A 25,046-nucleotide genomic window follows, 5' to 3' on the forward strand; every position below is an offset into this window, starting at 1 on the left:
GGAAGGATGTGGAGACTTTGGAGAGGGTGCAGAGGAGGTTTACCAGAATACTGTGTAGGGAAGAGCCGCAGATGATACATCCTTCTAAATTCCAGCGTATACAAGCCTAGTCGCTCCAGTCTTTCAACATATGACAGTCCCACCATTCCGGGAATTAACCTAGTGAACCCTCAATAGCAAGAGTATCCTTCCTCAAATTTGGAGACCAAACCTGCACACAGTACTCCAGGTGCGGTCTCACTAGGGTCCTGCACAACTGCAGAAGGACATATTTGCTCCTATACTCAACTCTTCTTGTCATAAAGGCCAACATGCCATGAGCTTTCTTCACTGCCTGCTGTACCTGCATGCTAACTTTAAGTGACTGATGAATAAGAACACCCAGATCTCTTTGTACTTCCCCATTTCCTAACTTGACACCATTCAGATAATAATCTGCCTTCCTGTTCTTAGCACTAAAGTGGATAACCTCACATTTATCCACATTAAACTGCATCTGCCATGCATCTGCCCACTCACACAACCTGTCCAAGTTACCCTACATCCTCATAGCATCCTCCTCACAGTTCACACTGCCACCCAGCTTTGTGTCATCGCAAATTTGCTAATGTTACTTTTAATCCCTTCATCTAAGTCATTAATGTATATTGTAAATAGCTGAGGTCCCAGCACCGAGCATTGCGGTACCCCACTAGTCACTGCCTGCTCTTATGAAAGGGACCCATTAATCCCTACTCTTTATTTCCTGTCTGCCAACCAATTTTCTATCCATGTCAGCACAATGGAAGATATGCAAAAAGCAATGATAATCAAGGAAAGGTGGAGCCCACAATGGTCCATTGATGGCTGTGGGATAGATGATAAAAAAGTTAGACAGTGGAGCTCAACAGGATGATGGTAAAACTAGTACAATGACTAGGGTGGGGGATGGACAGAGAGAGAGGGAATGCAAGAGTTACTTGAAGTTGAAGAAATCAATATTCATACAGTTGGGTTGTGAGCTGAAATATAAGGTGCTGTTCCTCCAATTTATGTTTGGCCTCACTCTGACAATGGAGGAGGCCCAGGACAGAAAGATCAGTGTGGGAATGAGAGTTAGAGTTTGCTCAATCAGCTTCGGCCTAAGCGATCTTCTGGTTGCTAAACACTTTAACTCTCCTTCCCATTCCCATACTGACCTTTCTGTCATCATAATGGATCTTTGGGAAACTAAAGACATATTATTTTGCTTCAAGTGATAACAATTCTCGAAGATAATAAAGATTTGGAAGAAAATATGAAGGATATTCAAATGCCAACAAAAATTCTCAAGTCTTTACAATTAGATGGAACAAGTAAGTTAACTCTTTTCAATTATTAGACAGAAAAGACTAATGGACTGCTAACATTTTAATGTTGTTGTGCTAAATAAAAGTTATTCTGTACAGTGGTGATGAAAATAGAATGTATAATTAAGCCTTTTTGTTAGTTAACAGTCCACAGCCGATAGATATTAATAGTTAAAACTAGTCAGAAATCAGATAACTATTTTGTTTGTCATAGCTGATGAAAATTCACTATTAATATTCTTTGTGATCTATAATGAATTGCCTGGGGTGTTCTATGTTCTATGTAGTTGAAGCAGATTTGATGGTAACTTGCAATAGAAAACTGTATAAATAATTAAAGATAAAAATGTGCAGGGCTCTGGGGGAAATGGATCACAGAAGTGGGATTAATTAGATACATCTTCCAAAGAAACACAGGCAGCATGGTTCAAAGCCTTCTGTTTCCACAACAAGATGGATATAGATTAACTTTTGGTCTGGGTATTGTCATGTGCACTGAGGTACAGTGAAAAGCTTTTGTTTGCATGATATCCAATTAAATCAGATCATACTATACACTAGTACAATCAAACCATACACAAATACAACAGGTAGTACAAAGAAAAATATACCAATGTAGAATATAGTGTTAAGATCATAAGACATAGGAGCAGAATTAGGCCATTCACACTAGGGACAATTTACAATTTACAGAAGCAATTTAACCAATAAACCTGTACGTCTTTGGAGTAAATTAAACTAAACTAAAAACCCATGCGGTCACGGGAGAAAATCAAGGGAGATGGGGAGAAGGCAGGAACTGATTGTGGATGATCAGCCATGATCACATTAAATGGCGGTGCTGGCTCAAAGGGCCGAATGGCCTACTCCTGCACCTATTTTCTATGTATGTAACATACAAAGTCCGTACAGATAGCACCCTTAGTTGGGATCGAACCTGGGTCTCTGGCGCTGTAAGGCAGCAACTCTACTGCTGCGCCACTGTGCCGCCCTCGGTGGTGACATAGGTGTTGTTAGCATTTAGCCCATATCCTTCTGTACCTATCCTATCCATGTACCTGCCTAAATATTTCTTAAACATGGTGAAAGTACCTGCCTCAACTACCACCTCTGGCAGCTTGTTCTATACATCCACCACCCTTTGTGTGAAAAGGTTGTGTAAAGTCGCCCCTCAGGATCCTAGTATATCTTCCCCCCTCACCTATGTGCTCTGGGTTCTTGATTACCCTACCCTGGATAGAAGACTGTGCATTTACCCTATCTATGATCTTATGATCTTATACACCTTCTATAAGATCACCCCTCATCCTCCTGAGCTCCAAGGAATGAAGTTCTAGCCTGCTCAACCTCACCCTATAGCTCAGGCCCTCATCCTGACGACATTCTTGTGAATCTTGTCTGCGCTCTTTCCAGCTTAACAACATTTTTCCTATAACAGGGTGACCAAAACTGAACACAACGTGGCCTCACCAATGTCTTGTACAATCTGTGAATGACATTATATTAGAATTATCTCTCAACATAAGGGTGGTGCAGTGGTAGAATTGCTGCCTTCCAGCCCCAGAGATCCAGGTTCAACCCTGACTATGGGTGCCTGTCTCTACAGAGTTTGAATGTTCTCCCCGTGATTGCGTGGGTTTTCCCTCCAGTTTCCTCCCAAGCTCAAAAGATGTGCGGGTTTGTAGGTTAATTTGCTTCAGTTAAAAATTGTAAATTGTCCCGAGTGTGTTGGATAAAGTTAGTGTACGGGTCAGCGTGGAATCGGTAGGCTGAAGGGCCTGTTTCCCCACTACATCTCTAAACCAAACTTTACAGTACCCTTAAAGTAAATCTAATCGAAAAGGAAAATGTAACAAACAATGAAAGTGGCAAAATGGTATTTGTTCCCGATCTGCTAATAAAGACAGCTTGATAAAAAGCCATCTCACACACTTCTGCAAAGCTTTATTTGAACATTGGTTAATCTTTAATATGTGCGTTGAATGTACTGTAAAGATCTAGAAATAAAAGGTCTATGTGTACCCAGTGGGAAGTGCCTTATCTATCATCAATATTTGCTTAAAAGTCAGATAAGTAAAAAATACAAAGTGGCAGGATGTTATCCTTGTCATGTCCCAAGACAAATTTTGTTCCGTGTCAATGACAACTGTGTTAAGTGCTACTAATTGAAATGTTTTTCAGATTATTGGTATCAAATGGTACTTCCACCACATTTTGATAAGACAAAGAAATATCCACTGCTCATCGATGTGTAAGTGAGATCCTAAAAGCTGCTTTAACCTAAAAACATTATCCAAATTTAACACTGTACAGTTACAGTGACAACTGTAATCTTCCATGGAAAAGACACAAAATGCTGAAGTAACTCACTGGGTCTGGAGAACATGGATGGGTGACGTTTCAGATCAGGACATTGATGGATGGGTTGGACTGAAATTGTCACCTATCCAAATTGTCCCGACCCAAATTGTCACCTATCCATGTTCTCCAGAGAGGCTGCTTGACTTGCTGAGTTACTCCAGCGTTTCGTGTCTTCTTTTAGTAAACCAGCATCTGCAGTGCTTTGTTTCTATATTCTATGATCCTCTATGGACTGCATCTTTGGTTGTCATTTGGTTTAGTTTAGTTGATTGTCACGTGTACCAAGGTACAGTGAAAAGCTTTTGTTGCATGCTATCCAGTCAAAGAAAAGACTATACATGATTATAATCAAACCGTCCACAGTGCACAGATAAAGGATAAAGGGCACAACATTTAGTGGAAGATAAAGTTTGATTAAAGTGATTTAGGGCGGCACAGTGGCACAGCAGTAAACTTGCTGCCTTATAGTGCCGGACATCCGGGTTCGATCCTGACTACAGGTGCTGTCTGTATGGAGTTTGTATGTTCTCCCTGTGACCACATGGGATTCAACTGGGGGCTCTGGTTTCCTCCCACACTCCAAAGTGTGGGTTTGTAGGTTAATTGGCCTCTATAAATTGTCCCTAGTGTGTAGGATAGAACTAATATCGGTGGGCTGAAGGACCTGTTTCCACACCATATCACTAAAGTAAAATTGCTGCTGTATTATCTCTTGCAGATACGGAGGCCCATGCAGTCAGAAAGCTGACGCCAGTTTCTCCACCGGCTGGGCTACCTACCTTGCCAGTACAGAAGGGATCATAGTTGCCAGCTTTGACGGAAGGGGCAGTGGTTATCAAGGAGACAAAATAATGCACGCAATATATCGAAGATTAGGCACTTATGAAGTTGAAGACCAAATCAGAGCAACACGGTGCGTAAACACTCGGAGTTTATAACGCTGTATTAGTTTAGTTTATTGTCACGTGTACCGAGGTACAGTGAAAAGCTTTTGTTTGTGTTCTATCCAGTCAAAGAAAAAACTATACATGCTTATAATCCAGCTGTCCACAGTGCATAGGCACAGGGTAAATAGTCATAGAGTCATACAGCATGGAAACAAGCCCTTCAGCCCAACTTGCCCAGGTATGCCCCATCTACATTAGTCCCACCTACCTGTATTTGGCACACATGCCTCTAAACTTATCCTATCCAGCTACCTGTCTATATGTTTCTTAAACATTGTTATAGTACCTTCCTCAACCACTTCCTCCAGCAGCTCATTCAATACACCTATCACCCTTTGTGTGTAAAAAGAAGTTGTCTCTCAGGTTCCTATTAAATATTTCCCCTCTCACCCTAAACCTATGTCCTCTAAATCTTGATTTCCCTACTCAGAGTAAAAGACTGTGCATTTACCTATGTATTCCTCTCATGAACCTTTTACCCAGAGTAGGGGAATCAAGAATATTACTTAGCAGACTTTTACGATAATTATGTTTTGCTGCCTTTAATCTAACCTGATATTTGAAGAATAAAATCATAAGGGGAATAGATAGGGTGAATGCACAGAGCCTTTTACCCTGGGTAGGAGAATCAATAACCATAGAAACATAGAAACATAGAAACATAGAAAATAGGTGCAGGAGTAGGCCATTCGGCCCTTCGAGCCTGCACCGCCATTCAATATGATCATGGCTGATCATTCAGCTCAGTAGCCTGTACCTGCCTTCTCTCCATACCCCCTGATCCCTTTAGCCACAAGGGCCACATCTAACTCCCTCTTAAATATAGCCAATGAACTGGCCTCAACTACCTTCTGTGGCAGAGAATTCCACAGACTCACCACTCTCTGTGTGAAGAAATGTTTTCTCATCTCGGTCCTAAAAGACTTCCCCCTTATCCTTAAGCTGTGACCCCTGGTTCTGGACTCCCCCAACATCGGGAACAATCTTCCCGCATCTAGCCTCTCCAACCCCTTAAGAATTTTATATGTTTCTATAAGATCCCCCCTCAGTCTTCTAAATTCCAGCGAGTACAAGCCCAGTCTATCCAGTCTTTCCTCATATGTAAGTCCCGCCATCCCAGGGATCAATCTGGTAAACCTTCTCTGTACTCCCTCTAAGGCAAGAACGTCTTTCCTCAGGTTAGGAGACCAAAACTGCACACAATACTCCAGGTGCGGTCTCACCAAGGCCCTGTACAACTGCAGCAGAACCTCCCTGCTCCTAAACTCAAATCCTCTTGCTATGAATGCCAACATACCATTCGCTTTCTTCACTGCCTGCTGCACCTGCATGCTTGCTTTCAATGACTGGTGCACCATGACACCCAGGTCCCGTTGCATCTCCCCTTCTCCCAATCGGTCACCATTCAGGTAATACTCTGCTTTCCTGTTCTTGCCGCCAAAGTGGATAACCTCACATTTATCCACATTATATTGCATCTGCCATGCATTTGCCCACTCGCCTAATCTATCCAAGTCACTCTGCAGCCTCCTAGCATCCTCCTCGCAGCTAACACTGCCATCCAGCTTCGTGTCATCCGCAAACTTAGAGATGTTGCATTCAATTCCCTCGTCCAAATCATTAATATACACTGTAAATAACGGGTCCCAGCACTGAGCCTTGCGGTACCCCACTAGTCACTGCCTGCCATTCCGAAAAGGACCCGTTTATTCCTACTCTTTGCTTCCTGTCCGCCAACCAATTTTCTATCCACCTCAACACTGAACCCTCAATACCGTGTGCTTTAAGTTTGTACACCAATCTCCTATGTGGGACCTTGTCGAAGGCCTTCTGAAAGTCCAGATATAACACATCGACTGGTTCTCCCTTATCCACTCTACTAGTTACATCCTCGAAAAATTCTATAAGATTCGTCAGACATGATTTGCCTTTGGTAAATCCATGCTGACTTTGTCCGATGATATCACCACTTTCCAAATGTAATGCTATCACATCTTTAATAACTGACTCTAGCATTTTCCCCACTACCGATGTTAGACTAACTGGTCTATAATTCCCCGTTTTCTCTCTCCCTCCCTTTTTAAAAAGTGGGGTTACATTAGCTACCCTCCAGTCCTCAGGAACTACTCCAGAATCTAAAGAGTTTTGAAAAATTATCACTAATGCATCCACTATTTCTGAGGCTACTTCCTTAAGCACTCTGGGATGCAGCCTATCTGGCCCTGGGGATTTATCTGCCTTTAATCCATTTAATTTACCTAACAAGACTTCCCGACTAACCTGGATTTCCCTCAGTTCCTCCATCTCATTAGACCCCCGGTCCCCCGCTATTTCCGGCAGACGGTTTATGTCTTCCTTAGTGAAGACAGAACCAAAGTATTTGTTCAATTGGTCTGCCATCTCCTTGTTCCCTATGATCAATTCACCTGTTTCCGACTGCAAGGGACCTACATTTGCCTTAACTAATCTTTTCCTCTTGACATATCTATAAAAGCTTTTGCAGTCTGTTTTTATGTTCCTTGCCAGTTTTCCCTCATAATCTATTTTCCCTTTCCTAATTAAGCCATTTGTCCTCCTCTGCTGGACTCTGAATTTCTCCCAGTCCTCTGGTATGCTACTTTTTCTGGCTAATCTGTATGCTTCATCTTTTGTTTTAATACTATCCTTGATTTCCCTTGTTAGCCACGGATGCACTACCTTTCCTGGTTTGTTCTTTTGCCAAACTGGGATGAACACTTGTTGTAGTTCATCCATGCGACCTTTAAATGCCTTCCATTGCATGTCCACCGTCAACCCTTTCAGCATCAATCGCCAGTCTATCTTGGACAATTCACGCCTCATACCCTCAAAGTTACCTTTCTTTAAGTTCAGAACACTTGTTTCTGTATCGACTTTGTCACTCTCCATCCTAATGAAGAACTCTACCTTATTATGATCACTCTTGCCCAAGGGGCCTCGCACAACAAGACTGCTAACTAACCCTTCCTCATTACTCAATACCCAGTCTAGAATGGCCTGTTCTCTCGTTGGTTCCTCGACATGTTGGTTTAGAAAACCATCTCTCAAACATTCCAAGAAATCCTCTTCCTCAGCACCCCTGCCAGTTTGGTTCACCCAATCTATATGTAGATTGAAGTCACCCATTATAACTGCTGCGCCTTTAGTGCGTGCATTTCTAATTTCCTGCTTGATGCCATCCTCAACCTCCCTACTGCTGTTAGGTGGCCTGTACACAACTCCCACTAGCGTTTTCTGCCCCTTAGTGTTTCGTAGCTCTACCCATATCGATTCCACTTCCTCCAAGCTAATGTCCTTCCTTTCCACTGCTTTAATCTCCTCTCTAACCAGTAACGCAACCCCACCTCCTTTTCCTTTCTGTCTATCCCGCCTGAATATAGAATATCCCTGGATGTTGAGCTCCCAGCCTTGGTCACCCTGGAGCCATGTCTCCGTAATCCCAACTATATCATAATCATTAATAACTATCTCCACATTTAATTCATCCACCTTATTACGTATACTCCTTGCATTGAGACACAAAGCCTTCAGGCTTGTTTTTACAACTCTCTTACCCCTTGTACGATTATGTTGAAAAGTGGCCCTTTTTGATTTTTGCCCTGGATTTGTCTGCCTGCCACTTTTACTTTTCACCTTGCTACCTGTTGCTTCTACCCTCATTTTACACCCCTCTGTCTCTCTGCTCCAGCTCCCATCCCCCTGCCACATTAGTTTAAATCCTCCCCGACAGCACTAGCAAACACTCCCCCGAGGACATTGGTTCCATTCCAGCTCAGGTGCAGACCGTCCTGTTTGTACTGGTCCCACCTCTCCCAGAACTGGTTCCAATGTCCTAAAAATTTGAATCCCTCCCCCTTGCACCATTTTTCAAGCCACGTATTCATATGAAATATCCTCCTATTCCTACTCTGACTAGCACGTGGCACTGGTAGTAATCCAGAGATTATTACCTTTGAGGTCCTACTTTTTAGTTTATCTCCTAGCTCTCTAAATTCACCTTGTAGGACCTCATCCCGTTTTTTACCTAAATCGTTGGTGCCAACGTGCACCACGACAACTGGCTGCTCACCCTCCCCCTTCAGAATGTCCTGCAGCCGCTCAGAGATATCCCTGACCCTTGCACCAGGGAGGCAACATACCATCCTGGAGTCTCGTTTGCGGCCGCAGAAACGCCTATCTATTCCCCTTACAATTGAATCCCCTATCACTATAGCCCTTCCACTCTTTTTCCTCCCCTCTTTTGCCGCAGAGCCACCCACGGTGCCATGAACTTGGCTGCTGCTGCCTTCCCCTGATGAGGCATCTCCCCCAACAGTATCCAAAATGGCATATCTGTTTAGGAGGGAGATGACCGCAGGGGACTCCTGCATTACCTGCCTACTGCTACGCTGGCTAGTGGCCACCCGTTCCTTTCTGTCCGCTTATCTTTTACTTGTGGTGTGGCCAACTCGCTATACGTGCTATCCACGACCTTCTCAGCATCGCGGATGCTCCAGAATGAGACATAGATTTAAGTTGTGAGAAACCTGGGCAACTTTTTTCACACAAAGGGTGGTGTGTATCTGGAACGAGCTCCAAAGGAACTATAACATGTAAAAAACATGTGGACAGGTACATGGATAGGAAAGGTTTAGAGGGATATGGGCCAAATGTAGGCAGATGGGTCTGGTGTAGATGAGACTTCTTGGTTGGCATGTGCAAATTGGGTCGAAGGGCCTGATTCCATGCTGTATGACTGTGACTATGGCATTACACTAGTTTAAAGTATTTAAAATATTGACTTTGAACAAAACATGTCTCAGTTTACTAACTTGTATGCTCAATAAAACTAGGCAATATTTGTTATTTTACAGAAAATTCATAGAAATGGGATTCATCGATGAAACTAGAATAGCAATTTGGGGATGGGTAAGTCTGCAAATTATTTCCAGTACGAATATGATTTTCTTGTATGTATTTTATGGATTCATTTGTATTATGCTGTTGAAAAATTAATAACATGTTTGCAGTGCTATTAATTCAGTAGTGCACCAGGTTAGTTAAGAGGGATGAAGTGAACACAACAGCACACAACTAGCATTATCTACATTGTCACAAAAGTTTATTACCACTTATTGACCATCCCATATTAACTCTGAAATAAATGGGTTGCCAGATTATTTCAGAGGGAGATTAGGATGATTCTGGAATATTTTACCTGATGCAATGCAAACACATTCCCTTCCCTAAAACTCATGAGTGGATCAGGTAAAGTTCTATACCGAAGATAGACACAAAAAGCTGGAGTAACTCAGTGGGACAGGCAGCATCTCTGGAGAGAAGGAATGGGTGACGTTTTGGGTTGAGACCATTCTTCAGACTTCAAAGTTCTGTGTTAAACAAGTTGCATCATCATTACCATAACTGGATTTTTATTCAAAATTACATTTTACTACTTGTGTAAATATAACTTTGCTAGCTCTTGATGGGTATGCCTACAAAATGAATAATGATAGATTATTTTATATAGGGAGCATGGGTTTCATAATGAGCTGTTGGTGAGGCCATGTTTGGAGTATCGTGGTCAGTTTTGGTCACCCTGCTGTAGGAATGATGTCTGAAAAGAATGGAATAGGAATAAACTGGAAAGAATGCAGAGAAGATATCCGAGGATGTTGCCAGGACTCGTGGGTCTGAGCTCTAGGAAGAGATTGGGCAGGCTAGGAGTTTATTCCTTGGAGCGCAGGAGGCTGAGGGTGATCTTATAGAGGTGTAGATGATCATGAGGGGAATTACACAGAGAGTGGAGAATTTATAGAATGATCTGCCAGAGGAGGTAGTTGAGGCAGCTTCTATTACAACATTTAAAAGACCAATAGCATGATCAAGGATCAGCCTCACCCCAGTCACTCTCTGTTCTGCCCTTTCCCATCAGGCAAAAGGTTCAAAAGTGTGAAAACGCACACCTCCAGATTCAGGGACAGTCTTCCCATGTTATCAGGCAACTAAACCATCCTATCAACAACTAGAGAGCAATCCTGACCTCCCATCTACCTCATTGGAGACCCTCGGACTATCCTTAATCGAATTTCACTGGATTTTATCTTGTACTAAACGTTATTCCCTTTATCCTGTATCTGTACATTATGGACGGCTTGATTGTAATCACGTGTAGTGTTTCCGCTGACCGGTTAGCACGCAACAAAAAGGCTTTCACTGGAGCTCGTTACACGTGATGATTAACTAAACTAAACAGTGCATGATAATTGAAAATAACTTGTTGCTTTCCATTCATTTTAGTCTTATGGAGGCTATGTCACATCCATGGTACTTGGAGCAGGCTCCAAAGTCTTTAAAGGTGGTATTGCTGTTGCTCCTGTGTCCAACTGGACATATTATGGTAAGTTATAATTAATGTACCATCATATTTTTATGGACAATGGAAATATAGATTAATACAGCATGCCAACAGGCCCTTCGGCCCACCTTGCCCATGCCGACCAAGATACCCCATTTCCCCCGTGGCCGTGTTTGGCCCTCATCCTCTCCTATCCACGTGCCTCTTCTAATGTCTTTTAAATGTTGTTATAGTTTCTGCCTCACCTATCTCCTCTGGCAGCCCATTCCATATACTCATCACCCTTTGTGTGGAATACGTTGCTCCTCAGATTCTTATTAAATCTTTCCCCTCTCACCTTAAACACATGTCCCCTGGTTCTTGATTCTCCTAGTCTGGGCTAAAAGACTGCACATTCACCCTATCTATTCCTCTCATTCCCCAATTTGTTTTTTAGTTTTCACTTCTCATTGGCATAAAGGCTAGGCTATGGCGAGTCGTAGGCGATGTGCGTTGAGGTAGACGTTTATCGTAAGATTAACAACCGTGACAACCAACGCACTAAACGACAGACAACCATAAATCTTACTGTCTCTCTCGGAGTTCTAAACCAGACTGCCTGGTACCTTTACCTGCGCACCACCTCACCTCTTCTACCAATCAGAGGGTTTGATGGTCTGGACCAATCCCTGTGCCCCTACATGACCCCCCCCCCCCCCAGAACCCTCGGCGCGGTACCGGGCAGGTGCCCGGACCACCCGACCGGAGCGGGTGCGGAGAGGAGAGGGAGGCCCCACCGGGGGTGGGGATGGGGAAGCCGGCACCGCGGGAGGAGGGGGAACTGACAGAGCCGGAGGCGGCAGTGGCAAGGCGACCGGGGGAAGAGGAGTCCCGAACGGGGGCAGCGAGAGGGAAAACTGCTTTACGGGAGCCGCGGCCGGAGGTCGGCCCCGGCGAGGAGGTTGAGCCGCTGTGACGGGCTGGTCTGGGTCCAAATAAGCAGGCTTGAGGCGGGCCACCGAGACGACCTCCTGTCGTGTGCCCACTTCCAACGTGAAGGTGACTGTGCCTTTCTTCACTACCCTGAACGGACCCTGGTAATCCGGCCGGAACGGGGGACGGTGGGCATCGATGCGTCGGAACACAAACTCGCAGTCGCCCAAGGCCAGCGGGACATGTGAAGGGGGATCCCCGTGACGAGAAGCAGGGACCGGGACCAGGGACCCCACCCACGCTCGGAGTGAAGCTAAGAGTGCTGGCATGGAGGGGGGGGGGTGGAACATTGAGGGAGAACGTCGCCTGGTACCCGCAGGGGCGAGCCATAGACCAGGTCTGCCGAGGAAGCTCCGAGATCGTGCATCGGAGCCGTGCGGATACCCAGGAGAACCCATGGGAGCTGGTCGGCCCAGTCGGGGCCGGACAGGCGGGCAGTGAGGGACGCTTTAAGCTGCCTGTGGAACTGCTCCACCATCCCGTTGGCCTGGGGGTGATAGGCGGTGGTTTGCTGTAATCGGGACCCGCACAGCTGAGTCAGAGCCACCCACAGGGACGAGGTGAATTGGGCGCCCCGGTCGGTAGTGATGACATCCGGGACGCCGAAACGGGCAACCCAATTTAGTGCCAGAGCCCGCGCGCAGGAGGCTGCTGAGATGTCGGACAACGGGAGCGCCTCTGGCCACCGGGTGAACCGCTCGACTACCGTGAGGAGGTGGGTGTAGCCCCTGGAGTGGGGTAACGGGCCGACGAGATCCACATGGATGTGGAGGAATCGGACTGCAGGGACCGTGAACTGCTGGACGGGGGGCCGAGTGTGCCGGTGTACCTTGGAGGTTTGACACGGAATGCAGGAGCGGGACCAGGCGGCCACCTGCCTCCGCAACCCCTGCCAGACAAAGCGAGCCGCAACCAGAGCCGAAGTGGCCCGGATGGACGGATGTGCCAGGCCGTGAATAATATCGAAAACCTGGCGCCGCATGGAAGTGGGCACTACCGGGCGGGCGCGTGGCAGAGAAACATCGCACCAGAGTTTGGTACGCGTGGGACCACAGGCTACCTGTGCCAACCGCAACCCCGAGGTGGTGTGGGGGTACAGGGAGGGGGTGTCTTCCAGGCGCTGAGCCTCCGCGAGCTCCTGGAAATCCACCCCGGAACTTACCTCGGCAACCGGGGAAACCGCTGGTCTGGACAGGGCATCCGCCACGGCGTTTAGTTTTCCCGCAATGTGCCGATCGTCGGTGGTAAATTCCGAAACGAAAGTGAGGTTTCTCTGCTGGCGGGCCGACCACGGATCGGAAACCTTCAAAAAAGCAAACGTCAGTGGCTTGTGGTCAGTGAAAGCCACGAAAAAGCGACCCTCTAAAAAATAGCGAAAATGACGGATCGCCAGGTAGAGGGCCAGGAGTTCCCGATCAAAGGCACTGTAAGCTATTTCGGGGCCAGTGAGCTGGCGGCTGAAAAATGCCAAAGGGTGCCAGAGGCCGTTAACCTGCCAGTCTAAGACGCCCCCCACCGCCACGCCGGAGGCATCGACGGTGAGGGCGGTGGGGGCAGAGGAGCGCGGGTGGACGAGCATGGTGGCGATCGCGAGGGCCAGCTTGGCCGCCGTGAAAGCCGCGTCGGCAGCAGGGGACCACACGAGCTCAGTGGGGTTACCCGCGAGGCATTGGAAAAGTCAAGTCAAGTCAAGTCAATTTATTTGTAGAGCACATTTAAAAACAACCCACGTTGACCAAAGTGCTGCACATCTGACTAGGAAAAAAAAAGAAACATACAGTGGCAGGCAGCCAAACACAACGGCGCGGCCATCTTGAACAAAATGTTAATTCAATCACCCACAGTCCAACAACAAAAGCATTAAATAAGCATTAAATTACACCCCCAAAAAAACCCCCCAAAAACACAGTCCAACAATAAAAGCACTAAACAGGCACCCAAATTACCCAACCCCCAAAACCCCCAAAACACAGTCCAACAATAAAAGCATTAAATAGGCATTCAAATCACACAACCCCAAAACCCCCAAAAACACAGTCCAACAATAAAAGCGCTAAACAGGCATTCAAATTACACAACCCCAAAACCCCCAAAAACACAGTCCAACAATAAAAGCATCAAACAGGCACTCAAACCACCCAACCCCAAAAACACACCAAAAAAAAAGAAACATCCATCAAAGAAACATCCATCACAGTGAGTCTCCTCCAGTCCTCTCCTCACTGTGATGGAAGGCCACAATGTCTTTCCCTTCTCCCGCTGTCCTCGCCCGCAGCCAGGTTGTTGTGGTTGCAGGCCGCACCGGACGGTCCACAGCGGGCCAAGCCCAAGGCGCGTCGCGTCGCAGCCGCTCCCGCAGCCTCCGAAGACGGCCGGCTCCGCCGATGATAAGTCCGATCCGGGGCGGGCGAACACGCTGCTGCCGCTGTTGCTGCACGTCGGGGCAGTCGTGGCTCCCGACATTGAAGCCCCCGCCCAGCAGAGAAATATCCCGCGGCATATCTTAGGCCGCGCCGGACGGTGAAATGTCCGCGACCCAAGCCCCGCGATCCGGGGCGGACGAACCCGCTGCCGCTGCCGGAGCTCCCGATGTCGGCATCCACGCGGCCCGAGCCTAAGGCGAGTCGCAGCCGCTCCCGCAGCCTCCGAAGATGGCCGGCTCCGGTGGTGGTAAGTCCGATCCGCGGGCTCTGCGAACCAGAGCCGTGGAGGCCGACAGCTCCAGGAGTTGGGCCGATGGTAGGCCGCAGCTGGAACGGAGACACGGCCCAGAAAACAAAGGTCGGGTCTCCGTTCGGAAGGGACACATATTTACAATGTTACAGTTTCCCCCTCCCCCCCCACATACACACATAGTACACAAACACAAAAACACCACATCACAACTACAATTAAGACCAAAAAAAACAACAAAAACACAAAGACAAATGGACCGCAGGTGAGCCGCAGCTGCTAGGGCAATGCCGGCGCATGATGCGAGCTGCCGCCGGGACGAATCGGTGGTAAAAATTCACCATGCCTACAAACTCTTGTAACCCTTTGATAGTGTCGGGGCGGGGGAAAGAGCGGATCGCAGCCACCTTCTCGGGCAAGGGAACGGCACCGGCCTGTGTGATCCGATGACCCAGGAAATCGACTGAGGATAGTCCGAATTGGCATTTGGACGGGTGTAGGATCAGACCGTGGTCCTGCAACCTTTGGAATATGGAGCGCAGGTGGGACCGGTGTTCGTGAGCCGACCGACTTGCCACGAAAATATCATCCAGATATATGAACACAAAAGCATACCCCGACCCACATGATCCATGAGGCGTTGAAACGCCTGGGCGGCGTTTTTGAGGCCGAAAGGCATCCGCAGCCACTCAAAAAGCCCGAACGGGATGATCGTGGCGGTCTTAGGGATGTCTGCAGGGCGAACCGGGATCTGGTGATACCCTCGGACTAAGTCCAGTTTTGAGAATACCGTGGCACCCTCTAGGCTGGCAGAAAAATCCTGAATATGCGGGATCGGGTATCGGTCAGCCGTGGTGATGGCGTTCAGACGTCGGTAATCGCCACATGGTCTCCACCCCCAGATGCTTTTGGGACCATGTGTAACGGTGAGGCCCACGGGCTGTCTGACGGGCATACGATCCCCAGCCGTTCCAAAGTGAGGAACTCTTCGCGAGCGACTGACAGCTTATCAGGGGGTAGGCGTCGGGCTCGGGCGAAAACAGGCGGTCCCTCCATAGGGATGAAGTGCACGACTCCATGCTTGGCGGCAAGTGTGTTGAAACGCTGGACTAGGAGCTCCGGGAATTCAGCGAGTATCGCAGCAAACGGGTCGGAGGTCGTGGTGATGGCCTGGACAGTCGGGCTGGATGACACGGAAACCGAAGGAGCGGGAGGGTCAACGCTACTGGACGACGGCTGCAGGCTCTTCCCGCGGACGTCCGGGATCAATGAAAAAGCCCAAAGGAAATCCGCTCCCAGGATTGCCTGGCCTACATCTGCGATGATGAAAGTCCAGTTGTAGGTTCTAGAACCAAAGGACAGGGACATGTCCCATGTTCCGTAGGTACGGACAGGGCTGCCGTTCACCGCAATGAGTGGGGGGCCGGTCTTACCTGATCGCGCTTCCTGGCAGGATGGAGGCACAATGCTGACGATCGCCCCGGTGTCCACGAGGAAAACGGTACCTGTATGTTGCTCAGCAAGGTAGAGGCGATGGTTCTGGCCGATCGAGATTGCCTCTACATTTGATCGGCCGAGGCATTTCCCGAGAATGTGCTGGGGCTTCTACAGTTGCGTGCCGCTGCTCCCCACCGTCTATGAAAGAAACACCAGCCGCGCTGGTGTGTTTCTATGTCGCGGGCCTGTTACAAAATGGCCGCCGTCGACGTAGCAGCTTGGCGGGTTTTTTGAAAAGTGGCGGCGGATGGGCGCCATCTTGGCCGCGCGGTCGGTCGCTCACCAGTATGGAAACCCGATTTACTGAGCCGGCGCGCCTCGTCTTTGCCGCGACCAGTGCGTCCGCCTTTTCTGCGAAATCCATCGTGTCCCCGAAAGTAACGTCTGCTAGGACTACGCGGACGTCCTCTGGCAGCTTCTCGCGGAATGCCTCCTCGAACATGAGGCATTTGGTGTGCTCTCCCGCTAGAGTCATCATCTCCGTCATGAGGACCGACGGCGGTCGGTCTCCGAGCTCAGGTAAGTGCAGGAGTGTGCTGGCCCGCTGTTGTTGGCTGCGGCCGAAGGTTTTCAGCAGCAGCGACTTGAGGCCCGCATACTTGCCGGTTTCTGGCGGGTCGGTGACGTACTGTGCGACCCGTGCGGACGTCTCCGACGGCAGGACGCTCAATAGTTGGTAGAACCTGGTCTCGTCCTCCTGTACTCCCCGGAGGTGGAACTGTGCCTCTGCTTGGGCGAACCACAGGCGTGGTTGGTGGGCCCAGAACGGGGGCAGATGAACGCCGACTGCGTTCGGCGTCGATGCCTCCCGATGGGACATCTTGGTGATCTGTGATCACGTCGGGGTCACCACTATGGCGAGTCGTAGGCGATGTGCGTTGAGGTAGACGTTTATCGTAAGATTAACAACCGTGACAACCAACGCACGAAACGACAGACAACCATAAATCTTACTGTCTCTCTCGGAGTTCTAAACCAGACTGCCTGGTACCTTTACCTGTGCACCACCTCACCTCTTCTACCAATCAGAGGGTTCGATGGTCTGGACCAATCCCTGTGCCCCTACAAGGCTATCTTTGTGCCTTCTACCTTATCTATTCTCCTCATGATTTTATACACCTCTATAAGTACACTCCTCATCATCCTGCACTCCAAGGAATAAAGTCTGAGCCTGTTCAACCTCACTCTGTAGTTCAGGCCCTCAAATCCTGGCAACATCCACATAGATATAACTTTAAAATTAACTGTTTGTGTCCGATATCTGTGGTGGAGACACGTTTGGTTTTTGGTTTTCGTGTGTTATAGTGAGCATCTGAACTAAGCAAAGGGAAAGATACAAAATGCAGAATATAATCATTATTCCCTTGAAAATGTCTCTGTAGACTGTGAATGGCTCAATTGTAATCATGTACAGTCTGTCTGCTGACTGGTTAACACACAACAAAAGCTTTTCACTGTATCCCGGTACACGTGACAATAAACTAAACTAAAAATGGATGAATTTAGTCAAGATTTGACAGCTGAATTAACATAATAATGATTCATTATTCAACTTGAGTAAAAAGAGCTATGGGCCAAATGCAAACATGTTGGACTGGCCCAAAATGCTAAGTTGGTTGGCATGGATAAGGTGGGCCAAAGGGCCTGCTTCCACATTGTACAGCTCTATAAAGCCATGTGCCGATTTTAATGCTGTATCAATATTAATCTTTAATTTCTCAATGTTCTTGTTTGTTCTTAGAGCAGCAAAGAACAATTCAACTAAATGGAAATATCTCCCACAATACTTAAAAGAATGCATGTTTAAACCATATTTAGTATATTTCCAGTGCTAAATCAGAGCAGGCATATTTTGTTTAACAGTAGAAGGTTTAGAGTGGCTTATGGGTGGCAGAGTGGTCCGGGTTTGCTCCTGACCACGGGGTACAGTCTGTGAGGATTTTGCACGTTCTCCCTGTGACCGCGTGGATTTCCTCCAGGTGCTCCGGTTTCCTCCCACATCCCAAAGACAGGTTTGTAGGTTAATTAGCCCTCTGTAAATTGTGCCTAGCGTGTAGGGAGTTGTTGAGAAACTGGGATAACGTAGAACTAGTGTGAACAGGTGCTCAATGGTCGGTATGGACTTAGAGCTGTATCTCTAAACTAAGCTAACCAGCACACACTGAATATGAAAATTGAAAAATGTGACATAATTCACATATCCAAAATCAATACTTTTGGAAGAGTTGTTTGAGTATATTCTTTAGGAGTTATTTAACTTAAATTAGCTGTGTTTCAAATGTTACCATAAGTCCATACGTTATCGGAGCAGAATTAGGGCATTCGGTCCATTGAGTCTAATCCACCATTCAATCATGGCTGATCTATCTACAGATTCTATCTATACTGAGCGTTACATGGGCTACCCTACGAAAGAGGACAACCTTCAGTTCTACAAGGTGAGGTCTCGTCATTTTTAAGATTTCAGTCACACTGCAGCAATTTTAACCTAATTTGATGGTCTGGGATTGAGTTGTGTATCCCAGCCAATGTTACTATTTATTGAAAATGGACACAAAGTACTGGAGTAACTGAGCGGATCAGGCAGCATCTCTGGAGAACATGGACAAGGTTCCGACACTGAATTAGTGTGAACGGGTGATCGATGGTCGGCATGGACTCTGGGCCGAAGGGCCTGTTTCTATGCTGTTTCCCTAAACTAATTCAAAACTTTTCTAATTTACTGCAGGATTTGAAGAACTACTCAAATATTTCAAACAAAAATAGACAATGCAAGAAACACACGATTAGGCAGCATCTGTGGAGAGAGAAACAGCATTAACATTTAGGTCAAAGATCATCAATCAGAAGTGGGGAGAACAGAAAGTGAGTTTATTTTAAGTGACAGAGGGTGATAGAGAGATGGAGACATGGGGAACTACAGATGCTGGAATCTTGAGCAAAACTCGGTGGGACGAAGGGCCTGTTTCCATGCTGTATCTCTAAACTAAACAAATCGAAACTTTCTAAAATATATCCATACCACTATCGAAAACATCCATGTTCGCCAGATTTGCTGCCTGACCTGCTGAGCTACTCTAGCACTATGTGACCTTTTTTTTTGTATTAACCAGCATCTGCAGTTCCATATTTCTACATATTGAAAGATAAATGGGGAGAAGGAAGGAGAATGGGGTTGAGAGAGAAAGATAGATCAGCCATGATTGAAATGGTGGAGTGGACTCGAAGGGCTGAATGGCCTCATTCTGCCTCCAAGGCTTATGAACATGAAAACTGTTAAGTCTCGCTGACTTTTCTTAAATCATAGGTGACTACTTCAGAAGCTACAGCCATCTCTACATTAAATAGAATTTTATCACTGAGGAAGGGTCCGAACCTGAAATGTCATCTGTCCATCCCATCTATAGATGCTGCCTGACCCACAGAGTTCCTCCAGCACTTTGTGCCTGAATTGTGTATTAACCGGCATCTGCAATTCTTTGTGTAGGAAGGAACTGCAGATGCTGGTTTAAACCGAAGGTAGACACAAAAAGATGGAGTAACTCAGTGGGTCAAACAACATCTCTGGAGCAAAGGAATGGGTGACGTTCGGGTGGAGACCTTCCTGTTCTTCTATTCCTTTTCTCTAGAGGATACTGCCTGACCTGCTGAGTTACTCCAGCTTTTTGTGTCCATCTGCACTTCTTTGCTTCTATGAGTAATCTTTTGAATTGTTTTCCAGAATTCTAAAGTGATGGAAAGAGCTGAAAATTTCAGATTGGTTGATTATCTCCTGATTCATGGAACAGCAGATGGTGAGGTTGAGAGCTACTCGATCATTCAGTGGCTTAAGTAAATCATACCTATATTTAAACTGCTGATCGTAGACCTATCTGCAATCCAAACACTGCATTAGCAATAATACTTCATTATGGAGCATTGGACATTCTATTTAACATCTGAGTAATTTTCTGTGCATGTATACAGAACGCATATTTGTACAGTTTAATGCATTATAATGCTCGCTGAAAGATGTCAATATATTGTTTGGAATTATCACTTTATGGCGAGTCCGAAACTTGTTGGTTGTAGACGAAGTTTATTGCAGCCGCAATACACGAATACAGAGTTAAACAACAAGGTACAGGACAACCAATACAAACTTACTGTCTTCCTTGAAGACTTCACCGAACTGACTAAAACATGCGCCAAACTCGCACCTGACATCGCTGGCCAATCAGCGATGTCGTTCCCTGGACCAATCCCCATGGTCGCGTTCCCACGTGACCTCGCTGGCCAATCCGAGGGTTCGACGACCTGGACCATTCTCTATGGTCGCTACATGACCCCCCTCAGAACCCGAGGTGCGGAACCTAGCTGGGAGCCGGATTTCGCGACCATAACGAGTACGGAGAGGGACAGCCTGAACCACAGGAGCCGGAGGTTCCGGACTTGGAGGAACAGCCGGAACGAGAGGTTCTGGAGGAACTACCGGCACGGGGGGTTCTGGAGGAACTGCCGAAACGGGGGGTCCTGGAGGAACTGTCGGAACGGGGGTTTCTGGACTGGGCGGAACTAACGGAGGTCGGCCTCTCCTAGGGGTTTGACCGACCAGGACTGGTTGATCCGGGTCCAAATGGGCAGGTTTGAGCCGGGACACCGAGACGAGTTCACTCTTGCCGCCCATGTCTAAGGTGAAAGTAGCCGTTCCCTTACGTAAAACCCGGAACGGCCCTTGATAGACCTTCTGCAACGGGGCGCGATGGGCATCTTTACGCAGAAAAACAAACTCACAGTCCTTCAGGGAAGACGGTTCATGTACCATGGAACACCCATGACGTGAAGTCGGCACTGGAGCCAGGGAGCCCACCCGTTCCCGGAGAGATGCTAACGCTGATGGGACTGTAGGGAGCAGGGCTGAAGGGTCCGGAAACAGATCTCCGGGTACTTGAAGTGTCGAGCCATATACTAGCTCTGCGGACGACGCACCGAGATCTGGCTTAGGAGCAGTCCTGATGCCCAAAAGAACCCAAGGGAGTTGGTCTACCCAGTCCGGGCCTTCAAGCCTTGCACTGAGGGACGCCTTAAGTTGGCGGTGGAACCTTTCTACGAGTCCATTTGCCTGGGGGTGATATGCAGTTGTGGGTTGTAACTTGGACCCGTACAGTTCCGCCAGCGCGGCCCAGAGGGACGAAGTGAACTGTGGACCTCTGTCAGTTGTAATAACTGCCGGGACCCCGAAACGAGCTACCCAATGAAGGGCCAAAGTCCTAGCACAAGACGCTGACGAGATATCAAACAATGGGAAAGCCTCTGGCCACCGGGTGAACCGATCCACCACCGTGAGGAGGTGGGTGTAGCCCCGGGAGGAAGGCAAAGGCCCGACCAAATCCACGTGGATGTGGAAAAAACGACAAACCGGGACCTCGAAATCCTGTACGGGGGGCTGGACGTGGCGCTGGACTTTAGCGGTCTGACAGGGCACGCAGGAACGTGCCCACCCCGCTACCTGTTTCCGCAGGCCATGCCAGACAAACCTCGCTGCTACCAAGGCAGAGGTGGAGCGGATGGACGGGTGCGCCAGCCCATGAATGGCATCGAAAACCCGGCGCTGAAGGGAGGGCGGTACTATCGGCCTGGGACGAGGAAGAGAAACATCGCACCAGACTTTCGTGCCCTCCGACCCACAAGCTACCTGGGCCAACTTCAATCCCGAAGTGGTGGACTGGTAAGCCGAAACGGTATCCGCTAAGAGCTGTGCCTCCGCGAGCTCCTGGGGATCCACTTCGCAGTCCACCGCCGAAATAGGGGGAAAAGCAGGTCTAGACAGGGCGTCAGCCACGGCATTAAGCTTACCCGCGATATGACGGACATCTGTGGTAAATTCGGAGATAGCAGTCAGGTGCCGCTGCTGGCGGGCCGACCATGGGTCAGACAATTTCGAAAAAGCAAATGTTAATGGCTTGTGGTCCGTAAATGCCACAAATGGGCGGCCCTCGAGGAAATACCTGAAATGACGGACAGCTAAATAGAGAGCCAGAAGCTCTCGGTCAAATGCGCTATATTTCAGCTCGGCCGAATTTAGTTGCCGGCTGAAAAACGCTAAAGGCTGCCAACGGCCACCGACCTGCTGCTCCAGAACTCCACCCACCGCCACGTCAGAGGCATCAACCGTCAGGGCCGTGGGGGCGGAGGGGCTCGGATGGACCAACATGGTGGCGTCTGCCAAGGCTGCCTTAGCTGCCGTAAAAGCCGACTCTGCGGCCGGGGACCACAACAACTCTACCGGATTCCCTGCAAGGCATTGGAAAAGCGGGCGCAGGACTCGCGCCGCTGCCGGGACGAATCTATGGTAGAAATTAACCATGCCTACGAACTCCTGCAGCCCTTTTACTGTGGTAGGCCTGGGAAAAGCCCGGATAGCTTCCACCTTCTCGGGCAAAGGGGCGGCGCCGGCAGGAGTAATTCTGTGCCCTAGAAAATCGAGGGCAGGCAGGCCGAATTGACATTTGGAGGGTTGGATAATGAGCCCGTGGTCTTGGAGCCGCTGGAACACGGTCCGCAAATGGGCCTGGTGTTCCTGCACTGAGGGGCTGGCTACCAGGATGTCGTCTAAATAAATAAACAAAAAGGGTAAACCCCGGCCCACGCGGTCCATCAGTCGCTGGAAAGCCTGTGCCGCGTTCTTTAAACCGAAAGGCATACGCAACCATTCAAACAACCCGAACGGAGTAATAGTTGCAGTTTTTTGTATGTCCTCCGGTCGCACCGGAATCTGATGGTATCCTCGCACCAAATCGATTTTGGAAAACACCACCGCTCCTTCCAGCCCAGATGAAAAGTCCTGTAGGTGCGGTATGGGGTAGCGATCAGCCGTGGTGACAGCATTGAGACGCCGATAATCGCCACATGGCCTCCACCCCCCAGATGCCTTGGAGACCATGTGTAACGGCGAGGCCCACGGGCTGTCAGACTGACGGACAATTCCCATTTCCTCCATCTTCCTGAACTCCGCCCTTGCCACCACCAGTTTGTCTGGCGGTAGTCTCCTGGCCCGAGCGAAAACGGGAGGGCCTTCGGTGCGGATGTGATGGACCACACCGTGCTTAGCCGAAGGTGCGTCAAAACGTTGGACGAGCAGCTCTGGGAACTCTGCCAGAATCGCAGCATACGAGTCGGGGGCCGCGACGACGGCCTGGACAGTAGGGCTGGGCGAGGAGGCGATTGTCGGAGCGACGTGCTCATCTTCGGCAGAGGGTCGGAGGTCGTTACCGCGGACATCAGGAACCAGTGAAAAAGCCCAGAGAAAATCTGCGCCCAGGATCGCTTGTTTGACGTCGGCTATGATGAATGGCCATTCGTACGTGCGGAGGCCTAACACAAGGGACATCTTCCGTGTACCGAAAGTGCGAATTGGGCTGCCATTAACCGCGATGAGGGTGGGACCTGTCTTACCCGATCTGGTTTCGAGGTCGGTCGGCGGCACTATGCTGACGATGGCTCCCGTGTCTACCAAAAATTCTGTGTCCGTGAATCGATCATGGACATAGAGGCGCCGGTTCTGGCCAATCGTAACTGCCCCTATGTACGATCGGCCGAGGCATTTCCCGCGAAGGTACAAGGCAAACGACAGTTGCGGGATTCGTTACCCCATCGTAGGTGATAATAGCACTAGCCGCGCTTGTGCAGATCTTTTTGGCGGGCTTTCGGAGAATTGGCGGGAGACGTGGCGCCATCTTGCCGTCGCTGTGGCGTGGTCACTGATGTCGAGACTTTGTTGATTGAACCACTTGCCTTGTTTTTTGCCGCTATGAGCGCGTCCGCTTTCGCTGCATATGCTTCGGGGTCCTTAAAAGAACAATCCGTAAGCAGCAGTCGGACATCCTCGGGAAGTTTCTCGCGGAATGCCTGTTCAAACATCGGGCAATCCGTATGCTCACCGGCTAACATCATCATTTCGGCCATGAGGACGGAAGGCAGTTGGTCTCCAAGATCCGGTAGGTGCAGAAGTTTTGCCGCACCACCATGCTTATTCAACCCGAAGGTTCGTAGTAATACCTTCTTCATGGCCTCGTATTTGTCTTCCGCAGGTGAATTTACGATGAACCGCATCACGCGCTTGGTTGTGTCCGGCGATAGCGCGCTGACGAGGTAGAAGTACTTCGTGGACTCGTCCGACACCTTCTTTATATGGAATTGAGCCTCGGCGTGGATAAACCAAGCTTGCGGTGCGTACGTCCAAAATAACGGAAGATGAACGCCTGCCGCGCTTGACTCCGGTGTGCCCTGCTCAGCCATCGTCAACGAGGCGTCGGGTTCCTGCTCAGTCGGTGATCGTCCAGATCACGTCGGGGTCACCAATATGGCGAGTCCGAAACTTGTTGGTTGTAGACGAAGTTTATTGCAGCCGCAATACACGAATACAGAGTTAAACAACAAGGTACAGGACAACCAATACAAACTTACTGTCTTCCTTGAAGACTTCACCGAACTGACTAAAACGGGCGCCAAACGCGCACCTGACATCGCTGGCCAATCAGCGATGTCGTTCCCTGGACCAATCCCCATGGTCGCGTTCCCACGTGACCTCGCTGGCCAATCCGAGGGTTCGACGACCTGGACCATTCTCTATGGTCGCTACAACTTCCATTTTGTTTGCCTTAGCTTAATACATCGCGCAAAGTGGAATATCATCTCACTAATACACTCTCTTTCAGATAATGTCCATTTCCAACAAGCAGCACACATTTCAAAAGCTCTTGTTGACAAAGAAGTGGATTTCCAAGCCATGGTACGTTGAGCACTGCAGTTTATAAAACGCTACGTGACTTTAAAGGAAATTTCCCTGAAAATTATTTATTTTAAACCATCCACTTTGGAGCGGTCATGCAGACTTGGATGGTTTTCTCTGGGAGATTGATAGAAGTGTGTAAA

General features: G+C 48.5%; 1 protein-coding gene across 1 annotated transcript in view; it reads left to right on the forward strand.

Annotated features, from left to right (window-relative positions):
- Positions 1-25,046, forward strand: part of fap (fibroblast activation protein, alpha) — a 70,334-nt gene that overhangs the window by 42,497 nt on the left and 2,791 nt on the right. The window contains exons 18-25 of the mRNA XM_078404498.1: positions 1,236-1,334; positions 3,510-3,579; positions 4,408-4,602; positions 9,508-9,562; positions 10,934-11,033; positions 18,507-18,571; positions 19,855-19,927; positions 24,830-24,903. Coding sequence (XP_078260624.1) covers positions 1,236-1,334; positions 3,510-3,579; positions 4,408-4,602; positions 9,508-9,562; positions 10,934-11,033; positions 18,507-18,571; positions 19,855-19,927; positions 24,830-24,903 — 731 coding nt within the window. The remainder of the gene's footprint in view (positions 1-1,235; positions 1,335-3,509; positions 3,580-4,407; positions 4,603-9,507; positions 9,563-10,933; positions 11,034-18,506; positions 18,572-19,854; positions 19,928-24,829; positions 24,904-25,046) is intronic.

This window comes from Rhinoraja longicauda, chromosome 8 (genome assembly GCF_053455715.1).
Source record: "Rhinoraja longicauda isolate Sanriku21f chromosome 8, sRhiLon1.1, whole genome shotgun sequence".
Classification (NCBI taxonomy): domain Eukaryota; kingdom Metazoa; phylum Chordata; class Chondrichthyes; order Rajiformes; family Arhynchobatidae; genus Rhinoraja; species Rhinoraja longicauda.